Genomic DNA, 17,157 nt, shown 5'->3' on the forward strand with positions numbered 1-17,157 from the left:
TTTACTGGAGGCTTTGCAGTGGTTTGTGCTTAAGTAAAACAAAGTAAAGGAYACGGAAACAATGATTGCTTTATTGATGAAGGATAAAGGATACCCCTGGCCAAACGCGATAACACAGCATTTGATGGATTTRAAACCCTTTCTGTGAAGAAATTTCCCCTAATATCCAATTTAAACCTCTAYCAGCACAAATTGAGGCCATTTCTGCTTGTCCTATCACTTGTTACCTGGGAGAAGAGCCTGACCCCCACCTGGCTGTACCCTCTTGTCAGGGAGTTGTAGAGAGTGATAAGGTCCCCCCTGAGCCTCGTTTTCTCCAGGCTGAKCCTTCCCAGTTCCCTCATCACCTCCTCATCAGACTTGTGCTCCAGACCCTTCCCCAGCYCCATTGYCCYTCTCTGGACACACTCCAACACCTCCAWGTCCTTCTCATAGTGAACTTCCCAAACATTTCCTGTCATTAGCAGTCCCTGACATGGGTGACAGTGACTAGTGCAGCCATGTCACACCTGAAGGTTTAAAGGGTAGAAGAAAACCTGTGCAGACCCCRTTTGTGGTGTCCATTTTGGCTAGGACACCTCATGCGCAGGAATATTCACCCATAATTCTCTAGTTTGCGTTCCCTGTTTGCATCCCAGTCGGCACAGGCCAGCTGCGGCATTCGGTGACACAGCCTTGCCTCYCCTCCAGCCCAGCTCACATTTTGCTGCCCCTGGAGAGGTTTTTCCCCCTGTCATGAGGAGCTGGGCTGCGGTGGCCGTGCCGGTGGCGGCGCATAAGGAGCTCTTTATGAGCCACCCGCGGTCTGCGCACAGCGGCTGCTTTGTGCGAGGATCACCGGCCGGGCACTCACCTAAGAAGGGCTCTGTGTGCACAGTGAAGGGCGTCCCGGAGGCGGCGTGTCCTTCGCTCAGTGTCCCCAAAGGCCCTCGTCACCTTTTCAACCCCAGCTGCTCTCCCTGCTCAGGGCTCCGGCTGTGCTGGCGGTGGAAGGGGGTGCCCAAGGGGTGTAGGGGCTGCACCCCACTTGTTCCCGCAGCCCAGCCTCCTCCAGTGGGGTGCAGGGGAGCAGCTCTGTGCTTGGCGAGCTGGGGAGCTGCAGTTTTGATCAGCCATGAGATCCACTCCTGTCAGAGCTGGGGCAGAGGGAAGTCTCCTGGACATAAGGATGCACAGTCCCTGTCACTGTCCCCTGCTCACCAGTGCCAGGGAGCCCTGCTGTGCTTTCCAGATACTGCAAAGGGGGCTGAGGACAGCCTTGGCTGTGCAGGATGTGCAGGGCAGCATGTTGGAAATTGTCCTGGCCCATGGCAGTGGGCTTGGCACAGGATGATCCCTTCCAACCCCAACCATTCTGTGATTCTCTCATCAGCCCATCTCTCATTTTTGTGCTGGGGCACTCYTCAGCGTGGCCCCCAGGAACAGTGGTGCTGGAAGGGACATGGACACTGCATGATCCTGGATGGGTTTGGTAGCTCTASTGGCACCCCAAGCTCTGCAGGGTGACCCTGCCATTAGCCAGGGCCACCAGCTGTCCCCAGAAGCCTTGCCCCAGGAATACAAGACACAGAGCGAGGAGGACACCTTTCCTACAGCCAACTTTCTTTTATTAGAGATTACGAGATACAAGAAGCTGAATTGCATGCCGAGTGCTGTTGGCTCACCCTGTCTTTCCCCTCCATGTGCCATGTGGGCAGAGGGGAGCAGAGCTGGCAGAGGCAGGCACCTCCAGGCTGGTCCTTCCACTGCCCGTAGGGTTTTCCCTTTGGGGACACAGTTTTTACTGTGGTGGCTATCAGAAAGCATTTTGGGAGAGGGATATCTYCAATGGGACAAAAACTGGGACCACTGAGCTGAACCTGCTCCAATGCTCCCCAGGAGAGACTCTGACATGGCCCCACACCTACCTCCAAAGGGAATCAAAACACATACGGAGACACAAAAGCTGTGACCTTGAAGATGTGCTTGCCCAGGAGGACTTTGTGGGAGAACTCGCTCATCTCCAGCTCCACCTCCAACGTGGCTGGCCCTGCCACAGGGCTGGTGAGCAGCAGCTCTCCCGTCTGCCGGTCCGAGCGCCGCACGGCGAAGACGCCCTGGCCCCGGCCGCCCGTGATGGTGAAGCGCAGGCTGTCACCCAGGAAGCGGGTGGTGGACATCTTGAAGAGGACACGGGGCACGGTGCGGTTGGCCTGGAGCGGCAGGTAGTGGAAGGAGATGGAGTTGGCAGCCAGCTGGCAGGCTCGGCTGTCCATGGGGCAGGGGTTCCTCTCGCACTGGCTGCCAGGAGAGAAGGGGTGCCACTGCTCAGTGCTGTGTTGGCTCTCAGGGAGCTGCCCTGTTATCCCTGCAAACAGCCCATGCCAAAGGCAGCATCTCCAGCCCTGCTGTCAGTCCCATGGCACAGCAACCTTGAAACAGGGAATGACACAGCCTGAGCCAGGCGCAGTATGCTACTCACAAAGCAGAAGTCTTGATATAGCTGGTGTTGTGGCGTGGTGGGGGGCACTTGGGGTGCACACAGCGGTGGCCCCCAAAAGTGTTGATGCAGAGGTCACCCTGGGTGCAGTTGTGCTGCTTCCCAGCACACTCATTCACATCTGTGGTGGTGACATGGGGTGAGGGGGGCTGTCCCCACTGCATCCCTTTTCCCATGGGAGGCTCCCTGCCCAGCACCCTGGGTTCTTACCCTCGCAGGCATTGCGGTCAGCGTGGAGCAGGTAGCCAGGGGGGCAGAGGCAGCGATAGGAGCCRGGAAGGTTGAGGCAGTCGTGGAGGCAAATCCGCGTCTGGGGGCTGGACTGGTAGAGCTGGCATTCATCCACATCTAGGGTGGACCAAGTGGGGAATGGCCAGAAGTCCTGCTGCCCCCGAGCCTTGGTTCCCCACCCCTCCATCATCTTCATTCCCCTCTTACCTTGGCAGACACCACCAGCTCGCAGCTGGAAGCCGGTGTCACAGCTGCAACGCCGGGAGCCGGAGCGGCCCTCGGCACAGCGGGGCTGGCGGCTGAAGGAGGTGTTGCTCAGTGTCACCCAGTCTGCAGGGGACAGCAGGTGTCACATGCTGGGACATGGGGAGATGGTGGGTGCCAGGGTTGCAGGGGGCTGCCAGGGAAGGGGGAGACAGGAGCAGCATGGCCAGGTACTKTCCCCAAAGCAACCCCATCCTCCATAGCACAAACCCAGGCACCTACAGGAGTAGATGGGGCTCTGGCAGCTGGGGCCTGACCAGCCTGGAGGGCAGAGGCATGTGTAGCTCTGGTTGCCATCCACACAGGTCCCACTGTTGGCACACGGGTTGCTGGAGCAGTCATCCATACCTAGGGAGAAGGAGCTTGTAAGCACTGGCTGGAGAAGCGCATCCTCGCCCRATCCCGGTGCCCAYTGCAGCCTCCGGASAGAGCAATGGAACCCWGCAGCTCAGGGTGACAGAGGRACCCGCAGGCAGYGCTGAGCCCGTGGCATCCCAACCCYRCTCCACTTCACTTCTGCAGAAGGGCTGGGTGCCGCTCCACGTGCGGTTGTGCCGGCAGGCGCGTGTCTCCGAGCCCAGCAGCCGGAAGCCGGCGTCGCACACAAAGTGAACCTCGTGGCCCACGCGCAGGCTCCGGCCCAGCATCCGTCCGTTCAGGGGCACTGCCAGCTGCGGACAGGTCTCTGTGGACAGACAGACAGACAGACAGACATGAGTGGGGATAGACATGGCCAGCCTGGAGCCAGCCCCAGCCTGACAGGGAGCTGGGGGTCCCTTGCCCAGGCTGTTTGCATTGGTCCAGGGGTTGCAGCTGCCCCGTGGGGATGTCACCCGTGCTGGTGACCAGCCAGRGTTACCATTGCGTTTGGTGGCTGGTCTCTGGAGGCGGCTCTGGAGGAGGGAAAGCTGGTGCCGGAGCCCACGCATGCCTCGCAGATGGGCAGCCTCCTGTGCCACCAGCAGCTTCTGCATCTGCCGCACCACGCTGAGTGCCTGCTGCCTGTTCAGGCATTCCTGGGGGAATAGGGGACGCTCCAATCACAYACTGGGTTCCCCTGCCACCCTGCCACAGCCCGGCAGGACCCTTCCAAGCAAGCAGCATCTCTGGGGTTGTTTTTGGATGTCCTGCCCTGGACAGAGCCCCTTCCCATCCTGGCTGGGGTCTGACCCTGATTCCTTGTCTGCTCCAGACTCAGCTCCCACCTCCCTGTCCTGCTCTGGCACTTGGATGCTGTGGAGAAGCTGGATGCCCTGAGTGCATTTAACATCGTTCCACTGCTGCAGGGGAAAAGTCCCATGACTGTCCCCATAACCCTGGCAGTCCCTGGGGTGCTSTGGCTATGCTGTACCCCCACTCTGGGGGGTGAGAGGTAGGTGCTGAGCAGCCCACAGTGAGAGGTCTGTTGTGGGTCTGGAGGGGAGGGAATGCAGGTCCTTACCTGAGAGCTGCTGAGGGGCAGCTGCAGGATGCCCAGGGCCAGCCAGGCAGGCAGTGGRATGAGGAGCATCACGCTGGAGCTGGCTACAGGGGCAAGACACCGACAGTCCGTTTCTGCTCACAGCCGCGCTCTTGCACTCGCTGGCATTTATCCGCAGCGTGTGCCTGTGTGTTTGTTGGTTTTTCCCCTGGCTGAGGCCGAGCTGTAGGAAAGTTTCCCCTTGGCACTGGTGCTAGCCTCTCCCTTCCCTTCCCTTCMTCTCCTTCCCCTCTCTGCACATCAGAGGCTTTGGGGCCTTTCATGTCTCAGGGCCAGCAGATAYTAGGACCAGGCAGTGGCTGTCACGGCAGTTACGGTGGTACCGGCGGTGCCGGGCTCACCACACGGCCAGTCCCAGCTCTGGGGCTCCCCGGCACGCAGGGATGCAGGATGAGGCTAATCCCGTGCGCTGGCTAAGCCTGGGAAAGTCTCCTGGGAGAAAAGATGACTTTGGGGTCTGTGCGGGGGTTCAGCTCTCCAGTGGGGCTGGGGCTGCCGGGAAGGGCAGCCCAGGAATGCTGYGGACTCACTGGACACAGCACAGCTTTGCTCCAGCCTTGGCTGGAGTTCAGAGGGAAACCCCAGGGCTCTGCTGCAGCCTGGGGCTGGAGTGCAGTTGATGTTACGGTCCACATTAACGTTAGGGTCAGCGATAATGTTAGAGTCAGCATTATGGCAAAAGATGAGGTTAGGATTGGGTTTAGGATTAAAGTCAGGGTTAGGATTGAGGTGAGGATTAGAGTTGAGGTTAGGATTAGGGTTAATATTAGGGTAAAGTTTGGAGTTACATTAAGTTTAATGTTTTGATTACCATTAAAATCATGGTTAGGGCTAAACCCAGGGATTTTTTTTTTATGGTTAATGTTAGTGTTAGGATCAGTGCAAATGGTTCAGATCCATATTAGCAAGAGGTCTTGCGTGAGAATTTGGTTTGGCATTAACATTAGTGCCAGGTTGCAGACCAGGGTCAGGGTTAGGCTCAGGCTGAAGGAAGTGAAGCATTTAGAGCTGGATTTATGCTGACATCCAGCTCAGCCCTGACAGCTGGTGGGTAGGATGCTCCCAATTCCTCCTGCCAATTGCATTTCAGAATCCTGAGTGGGGATGTCTGAAGCCCACATCTCTGCCCTGTGCCAGGGGAGCACCTGTGCTGCAGCAGAGYTCTCAGGTTGCTGAGAGCAGCCTGGGCTCCGGGACCCCTGCCCGACCCCGGGTGCCTGCTGAGACACGGCCCCCTTGGGCGGCCCCCAGCCCTCACATCCTCCCACCCTGTAACCACGCTGCCCAGCTCTCCGGAGCGGGTATTTGGCTCCGTGCCCGCAGCGGTGTGCGTTACCTCCCCGGCATGTTTAATTCATGGGGCAGGAGGAAGGCTGGCAGCAGGGGCCCCCTTGCTGCCCCAGCCCCTGGGCTCCCACTCTCCCAGTGCCCAAAGTGGGTGCTGCCTGCGACCCCCGCTCCTGCTGCCCTCAGAGCCCGACCCCGGCTCGGCAGCGGGGCTGGGGCAGAGCACGGAGGGCTGACCCCGCTGCGGGGCATCCCGGCGGGGCTGCAGCCCGGGGCCCCGGGAGTTGTCTGCCGCATTCGCTCCAGCGAGCAACTGTTTTGACAGAGCTATTACTCACCCGTCAAGCTTTTGTTCCCGCTGCCCAGCGGTGCCTGTCTGGAGTCCTGAATAGGATCAAATCCTGCAACCAGACACACACACACACACACACACACATGCACGCAGGAGCGCACAGCCGAGCTCGCCCCAAAGCTGGGGCTGCTGCGGGGCGGCTCGGCTCTCCCCTGTCCTCCCTCCGGAGCTTGGGGGTCTGGTCCCCCCATCCAAGGACCTACATGAAGCTCTTGGTCCTGCTGGTTTGCAGCCTCCTGGTGTGGAGGGTGGGTGAGACGAGGTCGGATGCTTCAGAAAAGTTGTCCCYGCTGGCTCCGGGAGGTAACTGGGAGAGGGGCTGCCTGTCCGGCAGCAAGGGATGGGAGGCAGCTGGTTCGGGGGGTGAGTGTACCCTGAGCATCACCCCCTTGGGCCAGACCAGATGTGTGGGGGGCTGGGTTGGTGATGGGCACCCAGGAATAGCAGTGGGGCGGTTGGTGGGTGATGGGGGCAGAGGATGGAATGGGACTGGGAGAGGGGGCATGGATTTGGTGATGGGATGGARCTGGGGACTCTGGGGCTGGTGTTGCAAGGGAACCACGGGGCTCTGGGGTTGGTAATGGGATGGAGCTAGTGATGGAACGGGTCTGGCTGTCTTGCAGCTGGTGATGGGGGCTGATGATGGGACCAGCCCAGTGGGGTCTGGATCCTGGCAGGACAGAGATGGATGAGGGCAGAGAGGGTACATTCCTGGCAGTCTCAGCCCACCCGTGCGAGACGGGGGCCCAGCAGGCTGCCCCCTCCCCTCGGCCCCTTGCCCCTTTTGTGCTCCCAGCCCAAAAGCTCTTTCTTCTCTCCCCTCAAGTCTCCATGGAGACCCGGGTGCCTTCCCGGTATCCCCGGCTGCGGTCGGAACCTTCAGGGGGAATTCCCACGGTCCCCCAAAGGATCCGGCCACAACCAGGGGTGCGGGGAAGGCACTTGTACCCCTCAGCCCCCTTGGCCCCATCTGTATCCCCTGCTGTCCCCCCCAGCTCTCAGCATGAAGGAGACCTTCCTGGTGCTCTCCCTGCACAACAAGTTGAGGAGCAAAGTGCAACCCCCTGCTGCAAACATGCAGAAGCTGGTGAGCCCCCGTGCAAGTCCCGGGCCCCCCACCCTCCGTGTCACATCCACATCCCACTCCATGCCCAGGGAGGTGGGCAGCCCATGGGTGATACACAGAAGTTTTTAACTCATTAATGAAGCAGAATAGCTGGCTGGTGGGGGGCCCCTGGGGAACGGCATGCCACCGGCTCTGCTACAACCAGGGCACACCAAAAGCAGGGCTGGTCCTTTGMGGTATCTTTGATGTCCCTCTGATGTCTCCTGATCACCCCATGGCTGCACACACCAAGGGCAGCACTGGGCCCTGGGGATCCCTTGCAGCATCCCCCAGTCTCGGTGGTCCCCAAACCCCTTGGGCTGTTCCCTGGGTGGCTCACGCCCATCCCCGCAGGAGTGGAGCGAGGAGCTGGGGCGGCTGGCGGGGGCACGGGCAGCCAGCTGCCTGGAGGGCCCCGCTCCGCCGCCAGCCCCTCAGCTGGGCTGGAGCGAGGTGCTGCTGCCGGCGGGTGCCGGAGGCTTCGGGGCCGTGCTGGAGCTCTGGTTCGCCGAGGGACGACGCTATGACTACGGGACGGGRCGCTGTGCTGGCAATGCCACCTGCCGCCATTACACCCAGGTGGGCAGGGGGCAATGGGGGGCCCGCTGGGGTGCGGGGCCCCACTGACAAACGCTCTCCCACAGCTGGTGTGGGCCACGGCGGGGCAGCTGGGCTGCGGCCGGCACCGCTGTCCCGGCCCCCATGGCCCCAGCGAAGCCTTCGCCTGTGCCTACTCCCCGGGGTAAGGGGCTGCAGGGTGGGGCTGGGGCGTGGTGGGTGTGGCTGTGAGGGTGGGGATGGGCAGGGATGGGCAATGTGGGTGGGGTTTCACCTGGGTGTGTCCAGGTAGGGTCATGGGTTCACCTAAGGGATGTGTGCTCAGGGAGGGGGTGATGCTTGTCCTGGTGGTGAATGGGGCTGTGCGATGGAAATGGGCGGGTCTGGGTGATGTGGGTGGGGCTTGGAAATGCAAATAGRGCTATGTTTGAGAAGTGGGCGGGTCAGGATGTTGGGGGCGGGGTTGTGGGTTGAAGTGAGCAGGGCTGAGTGCTGTGGACAGGACCGAGTTCTGGAAGTGGGTGAGGCTGGGGAACGTAGGCAGGGCTGTGAATTTAGGAATGGGTGTGGCTTTGCCGTGTGGGTGGGGGCTTGCCTAGGTGGGTGGGGCACTCTCCTCCAGTTGCCTGTGGGGCCAGGGGCAACTGGGAGGTGGCCGGGACGCCCATCCTGCCCTACAAGCAGGGACCCTGGTGCTCCCTCTGCACCGCCGGCCTCTCTGGCTGCTTCAAGTCCTGGGACCACAGTGGCGGGCTCTGCGGTGAGTCCCCGCCGTCCCCACTGCCCCTTCACGGCCCTGGTGATGCTGCCCCCGGCCCTGACACCCTCACTGCCACACTGGTGTTTCCAGAGGTGCCCAGGAACCCCTGTCGCATGAGCTGCAGGAACAGCGGGCGCCTCGACATGAGCAGCTGCCAGTGCGCCTGTCCCCCCGGCTACACGGGCAGGTATTGCCAAGGTGAGAGGGCACCGTGCAGCCTCCAGAGGCGTGTGCGTGGCTGCTGCAGGGCTCGTGTGTGTGCGTGGCTGCTGCAGGGCTCGTGTGTGTGCGTGGCTGCTGCAGGGCTCGTGTGTGCCGGCACAGAGTTGGTGCAGGGCCGGTGCAGCGTGGGCAGCACAGCCCCCAGGGTGGGCAGGGGCTGCTGAGCCCCCTGACGGCTAACGCAGCGCTGTGCCCACAGTGAGGTGCAGCGGGCAGTGCCTCCATGGAAGGTTCAGGAAGGAGGAGTGCTCCTGCCTCTGCGATGCGGGCTACGGTGGAGCCGAGTGCGGCAGTGAGTCTGTGCCCGCCTGCGCTGCTGCGGGATGGCAGCAGGGATCCACAGGCAGGGACCCCCAAAGTGGGGCAAAGGGTCCTCTGTGGGCCCAGCTCTGCCGGCACAAGGACCCACCCGCTCCTGCCTGTGCCCCCAGTGAAGATCCATTTCCCCTTCCATGCCTGCGACGTGAGGATAGACAGCGACTGCTTCATGGTGTCCCCCGAGGCTGACACCTACTATGGAGCCAAAATTAAATGCCAGGTGAGCTCCTGGGATGCTCTGAGCGTCCCTGTGCAACTGAAAAGTGCCACACACGCTTGCAGACCCCCTGGGCATCTCTCCTCTGGCTGGTGTAGGGCAGGGTCACCTGGGTGAGGCAATCTTTCTCCCATCCCTACAGGAGAAAGGGGCGATGCTGGCCCAGATAAGAAACCAGAAGGTTCAGGACATCCTGGCTTTCTACCTCAGCCGCTTGGAGATGGGTAACAGGGTGACAGACACCGATTTTGAGACTGGAAATTTCTGGATTGGTGAGAGACAGCAGCGGGCAGGGGGCAGGGTACCCAGGGTGCTGGTAGATGTGCCAACCCACCTCCTGCTCCCCCAGGTCTCACCTACAAAACATCCAAGGCTTCCTTCCGCTGGGACGTGGGCGAGCCATCCTCCTTCACCAGCTTYGCTTTCGGGCAGCCAGACAACCAGGGGTAAGTGGATCTAGAGGACACCAAACTGGGCATGGTGTCACTGCTGGCTGGCTTCACCACCATCCTGGTGGGACACAGGTTTGGGAACTGTGTGGAGATGCAAGCATCAGCCGCCTTCAACTGGAATGACCAGCGCTGCAAGACTCGAAACCGATACATCTGCCAGTTTGGTGAGTGAGCCCTCCTGTGTCTGCCTGGGTGTGCTGAGCCCTGGAGGTGCCARTCCCTGGCTCTGCTGGGTCTGTCCCTTGCTGCCAGCCCTGCCCAGACCTCTGTGTCACTCCTGGGCTGACTCTACACATCCCATTGCAGCCCARGAACACATTGCCCTATGGCAGCAGGACCCCTGAGCTGACAGCCCTGGAAAACAGCCAGCGCTGGCTGCTGTGCTGAACCTGTGACACAGAAGGACCCTGGTGCTGTGCCAAGCCCAGACCATGGCTCAGGAGGATCTCCCCCAGCTCACTTGTGCAGGGAATGAGAGGCTGAGGGGRCCCGTGGCACTGGCACCTGGCAAGAAGGGGTGTGCTGTACATCAGCGTCCCTGAAACAGCATCTTCTTCTGCCCCTCACCTTCTCCTGTCACCATCACTCTGCAACATCCCAGAGATGCCCCTGTAACAGCCAGGTACAGCAGCATCCTCCTCCAAAACTGGCAGCCGGGCTGTGTCTGGACTGTGATCTCAGTGTAACGAGGGGATAAGGGGGCTCTTTGGGGGTGCAGACCTTGGTACAGCTCAGGGTGAGGACCAGCTCAGCTCTGAGCCATCATCCTGACCTGGGTGACAACCCCCCAGCCTGGTGAATTCTTCACCATCCCCTGGTCATTCATCATCATCATCTGCTCCTTAATAAAGACCCTCACACCCTTGGGAAGAGCATTTTGTGTCTTTTTCCTCCCCCAAGCCCACAGGTTCTCCCTAGCCACAGCCCACATCCTGCCTGCGTGGGGTGGTACMTCCAGCTTCATCTCTGGAGCAGGTTCTGGGGTTGCAGGAGCTGAGGCCAGCCTTGACTGRGCTTGTCTTCAGCACATGGGGTTTTTTTGGAGGGGCAGCATTTAGCCAAGAGCTGCTTCTTCCAGCCCCAGGATGGCCCCAAGTCACAGCACCCCATGTGCTGAGTGCAAGCCTGGTGCACTCAGCTGAGTGCAAGGCACTGGTGGGTGTCAGAGGGTGCTTTTGGAGGGKACACGCCACTGCCTCCTCCTTTCATAACAATCCGCTCCAGTGCTGGGCTGGGGCGGCAATTAAAATGTCCTCAGCCAGGCTGTTGTGTGCCCTGTTGGTTGTGCCCCGTCTCAGCCGAGGGTAAGGCACCRTCCTGGGCTTGGCTCGGGGCTCCGGGCAAACCCTGAAATAGAATGAAACTGARCCGGCAGCCAGGAGGGCAGGGGCCGGCAGGTGGGAGATGGCGAGAGGATGGAGCTGGAAGGAGCCCCGGGAGGATGCGGGTGAGGATGGAGATCCCSAGGGCGGGATCCGGCAGGTGGGAAGGGGCGGGAGGATGGAGCTGGAAGGAGCCCCGGGAGGATGCGGGTGAGGATGGAGATGCCCGGGGCAGGGTGAGCCCGGTCCCGCGATGCCGGCAGAGGGGCGGSCAGGGACGGGCAGTGGGGGTGCCACAGACCACTGTGCGGGGCGCGGTGCCCCCTGCATGGCCATGGTGGTGCGGCCCGTGGCCCCCCCGCCCGGCGGTGGTAGCGCCCGGTGGCAGCGCGCTSGGTCGGGTGCGGGGCTCGGGGTGCGGGGTGCGGGGTGCGCGGCCGGAGCGGGGCCATGACGCTCTTCGGCAGCGGGGACGCGGGCTGGAGATGTAAGTACCGGCCGGATCCGGCCCTCCACCCTCCCCGAGTGCCCCTCCCGCGGGATCGGCTCTCCTACTGCTCCCCACTCCGGGGAGATGCTCCGGCACCGGGATGCTCTCTCGGCACCGGGATGCTCTCTCGGCACCGGGATGCTCTCTCGGCACCGGGATGCTCTGGCACCGGGATGCTCGCTCGGCACTGGGATGCTCGCCCAGCACCGGGATGCTCGCTCGGCACTGGGATGCTCGCCCGGCACCGCCAGCTCTGACCGAGGCGGGGGTGTCCCCCTGCAGCCTACTGGTGCCTCTAAGGCCCCCCACCCGGGCTCGGCTCCCTCCCGGGTGCCCACCACAGCGTTACCAGTCCCTCCTCAGGGCTGGATGACCTCCCAATTACCGGGATGCCTGGTCCTCCCCATGACATCGCCCCGGGACAAGGAACAAGGATGTCCTGCCGGTACAGGGATGCCCCCGTGCCATTACRTCTCCACAGGAATTAGCTATGGGACAGGAATATCCTCTCAGTACTGGGATGTCCCCATRCCATTCCCTCCTCGGACAGGGATTTCTTCAAGTTTGAGGACATCCCCATGCCATTAACCCCAGGTCAGGGATGTCCTCTCAATACCGGGATGTCCCCATGCTAATAGCCCCCAGGTCAGGAATATCCTCTAAGTACTGGGATGRCCCCCCATGCATTATTCCCCCCACACCATTACTCCACCAGGACGAGAATATGGAGCCATTACATGCTCTGGAAAAATCTTGGGCTGCTGCCATTCTTCCCAAAAACCTAAATCTGGAGAGATCTGCCAGCTCTGCAGCGGGACATCTCCATCCAGAATGGAGCATGGCTGRGAAGCTGGTGTCAGAGACWTGTCTGTATGGAGTAGGATGCTGGYAATCCCTTTTCTTTCCRCTGCTCAYTCCCCTCCTCTCTCCCCTCAGATCTGGACATGGCCAGCGAGCCCAAGCCGAGCCGGGCCAGGCTGGGCCAGAAGCGGCAGCACAGCAGCAGCTTGTCCCAGTGAGTGCCTGTGTGTGGGGTGGGCAGGGCTGCACGGGGAGCTGGGGGCTGTCACACACTTGGCTTCTCTTCCTTCTCTGCTCTCTGTCACTCACTCCACGGGCTATTCCAGCTGGGAGGAGTGGTTAGGGACACCCCTGCCTGGTGGCTGTCACTAATGGGATTCCCCTTTCCCATCTGAAGGCCGTGGGAGAACAAGCACCATGATCTCCACACCTGCTGCAGATGTTGCCCCCCAGTAATGGCTTCACACTGTCAGGGGGCAAGTCTAGATTGGACTCAAGGAATAAATTCTTCCCTGTGAGGGTGGTGAGGCCCCGGCACAGGATGCCTAGGGAAGCTGTGGATGTTCCATCCCTGGAGGTGATCAAGATCAGGTTGGATGGGGMTTGGAACAACCTGGKCTAGTGGAAGSTGTCCMTGCCCATGGCTGGGRGTTTGAAATGAGATGACCTTTAAGGACTCTTACAACTGAAACTTTTATGCGATTCCGTGATTCTGTATCCATGTCAGTTGCAATTGTGGCTTTAAAATGCTGGCTTTTGGGGACAGACATGCCTGYAGAGGCACACAGAGGTGTCATCCTGAGGAGAAAAATAGGTGATGGTGATGGTGGTACAAGTGGTAGATGAAGAGCTGGTCCCCATTTCTGTGTACTTTTGGTTCCACATCTCAGTGGATGTGTGGTGAGGAGGGGATCAGAGATGGGCTCCTGTCTTGTTAGAGCTTTTTGTGAATGCCCTGACTGAACTAATTGCTCTGCCCGTTGCCATGGAGCTGAAGGGATGCAGCCCTTGGGCACTASAGCATGGCAGCCACTGCTTTTGCTCTTCCCAGGGGATGCTCTGTGCTAAGAGCTGAGCCAGGAAATCCCTTGCTGTGTCCCCAGCTGGGTGCTAGACCCCAAGTTAGCTGCGCTGCAGGGTCAACTGCTGTCCCAAAGTACAGGGTGCCCTGTGGCATCCCCCTCCCTTTTGGCATGGGCTCCATGCAGGATCAGAAGCCATTGGAGAGGGCACTTCCCCCGTGCCCTGTATGTAGGTTAGGACACCTTTCCATCTGCCCATCCCCTCTTCCCCAGGGCAGGTTACCACCTTCCCCCCTGACAGCAGGAGTTGGGGATGTAAAGGACTTGCCGTCCCCACCACAGTGATGAAGGCAGCAAGCTTGGACCAAAAGCTTCCTAAACACACCCCAAAAATTGTACCCTGTGAGTAAAGCACAGGAACAGGCRGGTCCTGGTTGCCCAGAGCTGCCAGCTCACCCTCACCAGAAGGGCTGGCACTTGTGGACTGTGTCCTGTGCAGATAATTCTTGAAGAAGGCAGAGTGGCAGAGGGACAAGGGGATGCCTCTGCCCTATGATGGGCTCTGAGCTGCCCTCTGGGCCGGGCAAGCCTGGCCTAGGCAGAGCAGCCCAGCATGCCTGCGAGCCCCCAGCAGACCTCCAGCTCTCTCTAAGCTCCTGCATTGACCCTGCGGTGACAAGTTCATCAGCAGCCACAGCTGGAGCCCTGGGGGCCTTGTCCTGGCCCCTCATTCCTGGCAGCATGAAGGCTCCCTGCTCCAAGTGATACTCAGAGCATGGCTTTGTCTCCCCTCACTTAATCCTACACTCCCTGAATCTGCAAGAGCTGAAGCAGCAAAATGAGCTTCAGCATCTTTCCTCTTCCTTGTCTTCTTCCTTCTCCTTCCCCCACTCCCTGGTCCAGAGTGCATGATTTATTACTGGAATGTCACTGCCTGCTGTGGAAGTGATCTGTTGACAGATCACTTCTTAATTTGGAGCCAAGAGAGCTGACAGTGTGTGTATGGAGCCACAACCGTGAAACTTAACACTGGGCACTCGAAATGCAGCTTCCTGAGGGCAGACCCTGCTGATGCTGCCCTGGGGACTCTCATCATCTCCCTCAAAGCCCTCTCTTCTCTCGCCCTTCTGCAGTAACTGTGACCTGGACTGCAATCTCTACAGGGATGACATCCCGTGCCGGTGAGCGCAGCACCCCAGGAGCGAGATGAGCTGAGCATGTGTGGGTTTGGCATGTGACTGTATCTCTGATTGTGGAAAAGCAGGGTGTCCCTGAGCATCTGTCCCCATGCCTTTGACAAGGGCTCAGTGGTGTTTCCCCATTTTGAGGAGCTGCAGCTCCCCTGGCTGGGGGCCTGGGGGATGGATACATGGGGCAGGGACAGTGTGCGGGCAGGGCAGTGCCCAGGCTGGGGGTCCTTTACTGCACAGGGACCTCAGGAGATGCTCTCTTGGCTGGCAGGGGCTGCTGCTGCACATCTGAGGTTGTGCTCATGCCACCCTSCTCTTGTGCCCTTGCAGGGTGTACGAGTACCAGAAGATCCCCCTGCTCATTAACCGCATCCCAGTCAAGACCAGACGGACTCATTTGGGAGGAGGAAGCAAGAGAAGCCTGAGTCCCCAGCCTGGGACGAGGAGCAGCACCAGCTCTACAACAGGACGGAGGAAGTGTTAGTGCAACAGGGCTGGGAGGAAGAGAAAGCAGAAATCTTGCAACTCAGTGTATTAGAACCCAGAGGCTCCACTTGGTGCTGACTCTGTTGCTCTGAGTCCCCAGCTCCAGCAGACACAGCCTGGGCTCCACTGGTGTGCTGGCTGTCCTCTGCATCCATTCCTGCTCCCCACAGATGCCCAGTGGGGAGKTTCTTTCATAGAGGAGAATGTTTGGTGGAGGAGAATGCTCCAGGGAAGGGGAATGCCCTGCAGAGGGAGATGCTCCGGAGGTGGCTGTCCAGGATGGCGTGTCTTCCTGGCTCTGGGTGGGATCCTCATGGCTCCTCTCCCTGCAGTGCGAGCCGAAGAGTTGCACTCCATCAAGGGGGAGCTGAGCCAGATCAAGGCACAGGTGGACAGTCTGCTGGAAAGTCTGGACCACATGGACCAGCGGAGAGAGCGTCTCACGGGTGAGGGGACCAGCTGCAGCCCCTCCAAACSTTGCATGGCTATGCCAGGCAGCTCTGGACCTTGAGCTGGGTGTAAGAGGTCTCTCCCTGTGTGCCCAGGACATCCAGAGCTGCCTGGGCAGATTCCCTGCATCCCTTCCCTTCTCTGGGCTGGCAGTGAAGAGCCTGTTTTTTTGGCTGGCACAAGGGAAGCTGGCAAGGACAGGGCTGGTGTTTGCAGATATCCCAAGTTTCTTCTGTCTCTGCCTTCACAGGGTCCATGGAAAGTGAGAAGAGGGAAGAGCTGAGCACAAAGTCRCCATCTCCAGGGAGAGAGGAGTCAYGGGGGAAGGAGGGRACRGAGGCTGATGGGCACAACGGCCTGCACAACATCGACARTGCCGAGGAGAGCACAGACACAGAGGAGATGGTAAGAGGAAGGCCTAATCCTGTGAGGCTCTCTGCTTCCCTAAAAGCCACCCCTGCTTGCTAGTGATTGATGCCAGGAATAAAGGAAACACTCCATCAGGGTTCCCCAAGCCATTCCAGTTGTGGGCCAGGGCTAAAACTTCGAGGACATCCAGAACATCCCCAAGCACCTTGCAGCAAACACCTGCGTGTGCATCACTCCAGCACYGAGGCTACAAAAAACCCTCAGAGCAGAAATACCTTTTGCCAAATGTGCTGCTCCCACACCTGTATCCCCCAGCTGCGTGTGGGATCCCAGGCACCCCTGTGCTGAGCAGGGTGCTGGATTTGATCCTGATGGCCATGCTGTGTTTCTCTTCACAGGTGAAAACCCACAGGTCGGRCCCTGAGGGGAGCCAGTAGCTGGACTGGGATGCCGTGGCCTTCCCGTATGGCCAGTCCATCCCAGCTTGTGGTCATTATTTCTTTTGAGGCTTCCAGGCAGTGCCACACACGTGAGGTGCCTGTCCTCAGCAAGGCCATCCCCTGCCACTGGCAGCCCTGTGTCCCACCCTGGGAGTTGCCAGCCAGCTCTGGCGAGAGAAGTTTTTGTGTTCCAGTGTGCTTCTTTTCTTTTTCTTCCTCTTTTCAAACCTATGGATTAGCAGAGGTGGCCTGGGGAGGGAGGGGAGCAGTAAAAAACCAAAAGGACCGTATCTTAAAGGAGCATCCCGAATCCCATCTGCCTTGCTGCCAGTATCACCTCAGCCACATGATACTGTGGAGCACAGAGAAAGTAGCCCAGGGTTCCCACCCCTACAGCACAGGTCACATCCCAACTTTCAGATCCTGGGAACTGGTACAGCAGGCATGGGTAGAAAAGAGTGGCTTTCAGAGCTGCTCAGCATGCCACCACAGGAAGAACCACCCTAAGCCAGCTTTAGGAGGCTTTTTTTGGGATTTTGGGATGGTGCCAAACTGCAGGACCAGCAGTGGGGCAATGCCAACTCAATCATTCCCATTTGCCCCTCCCAAATGTATTTTCCTTACTGGATTKCCACAGGCTGTTCTTAGCCAGGCATTGTTCCTGCAGGACTCCAGTAAGAGCTTTATGGGGCCCCTGGCCTGCCCCATGGAGTCCTGGTCYTCACTGTGCTCCCCAGCATCGTGTTTCAGGTCCATGTCCCTCATTTCTTGGTCATCGTTCTCTCACTGGTAGGAACTTGTTCTGTATTTCTAATTTGCTCTGGTAAAAGAGTGTGCTGTGTTGGGAACAAAAATAATTTGT

At 59.7% G+C, this 17,157-nt stretch overlaps 4 protein-coding genes across 4 annotated transcripts in view; 2 read left to right on the forward strand and 2 right to left on the reverse strand.

Annotated features, from left to right (window-relative positions):
- LOC130579562 (uncharacterized) overlaps positions 1 to 17,157 on the reverse strand; it is a 45,189-nt gene that overhangs the window by 507 nt on the left and 27,525 nt on the right. Inside the window, exon 7 of the mRNA XM_057376463.1 lies at positions 262 to 432. Coding sequence (XP_057232446.1) covers positions 262 to 432 — 171 coding nt within the window. The remainder of the gene's footprint in view (positions 1 to 261; positions 433 to 17,157) is intronic.
- LOC130579551 (fibulin-7-like) lies at positions 1,920 to 4,484 on the reverse strand. Its single transcript, XM_057376441.1, has 8 exons — positions 4,416 to 4,484; positions 3,834 to 3,990; positions 3,489 to 3,659; positions 3,197 to 3,322; positions 2,918 to 3,040; positions 2,690 to 2,827; positions 2,462 to 2,600; positions 1,920 to 2,280 (listed from the first exon to the last, which is right to left on the reverse strand). Exons 1-8 carry the CDS (start codon positions 4,482 to 4,484, stop codon positions 1,920 to 1,922), a joined length of 1,284 nt encoding a protein of 427 aa, XP_057232424.1.
- On the forward strand, positions 6,297 to 10,463 carry LOC130579552 (C-type lectin domain family 18 member A-like). Its single transcript, XM_057376442.1, has 12 exons — positions 6,297 to 6,396; positions 7,089 to 7,180; positions 7,553 to 7,777; positions 7,843 to 7,940; positions 8,395 to 8,516; positions 8,607 to 8,714; positions 8,938 to 9,030; positions 9,170 to 9,276; positions 9,416 to 9,545; positions 9,623 to 9,719; positions 9,798 to 9,889; positions 10,032 to 10,463. Exons 1-12 carry the CDS (start codon positions 6,297 to 6,299, stop codon positions 10,067 to 10,069), a joined length of 1,302 nt encoding a protein of 433 aa, XP_057232425.1. The 3' UTR covers positions 10,070 to 10,463.
- On the forward strand, positions 11,498 to 16,772 carry LOC130579555 (RNA-binding Raly-like protein). The gene is made up of 7 exons (XM_057376447.1): positions 11,498 to 11,534; positions 12,474 to 12,552; positions 14,494 to 14,541; positions 14,881 to 15,029; positions 15,369 to 15,482; positions 15,737 to 15,891; positions 16,254 to 16,772. The coding sequence occupies exons 1-7, from the start codon at positions 11,498 to 11,500 to the stop codon at positions 16,290 to 16,292; spliced, it is 621 nt and encodes a 206-aa protein (XP_057232430.1). The 3' UTR covers positions 16,293 to 16,772.

This window comes from Malurus melanocephalus, unplaced genomic scaffold, assembly GCF_030028575.1.
Source record: "Malurus melanocephalus ecotype Western Australia unplaced genomic scaffold, MMel_1.1 scaffold_279, whole genome shotgun sequence".
NCBI lineage: Eukaryota > Metazoa > Chordata > Aves > Passeriformes > Maluridae > Malurus > Malurus melanocephalus.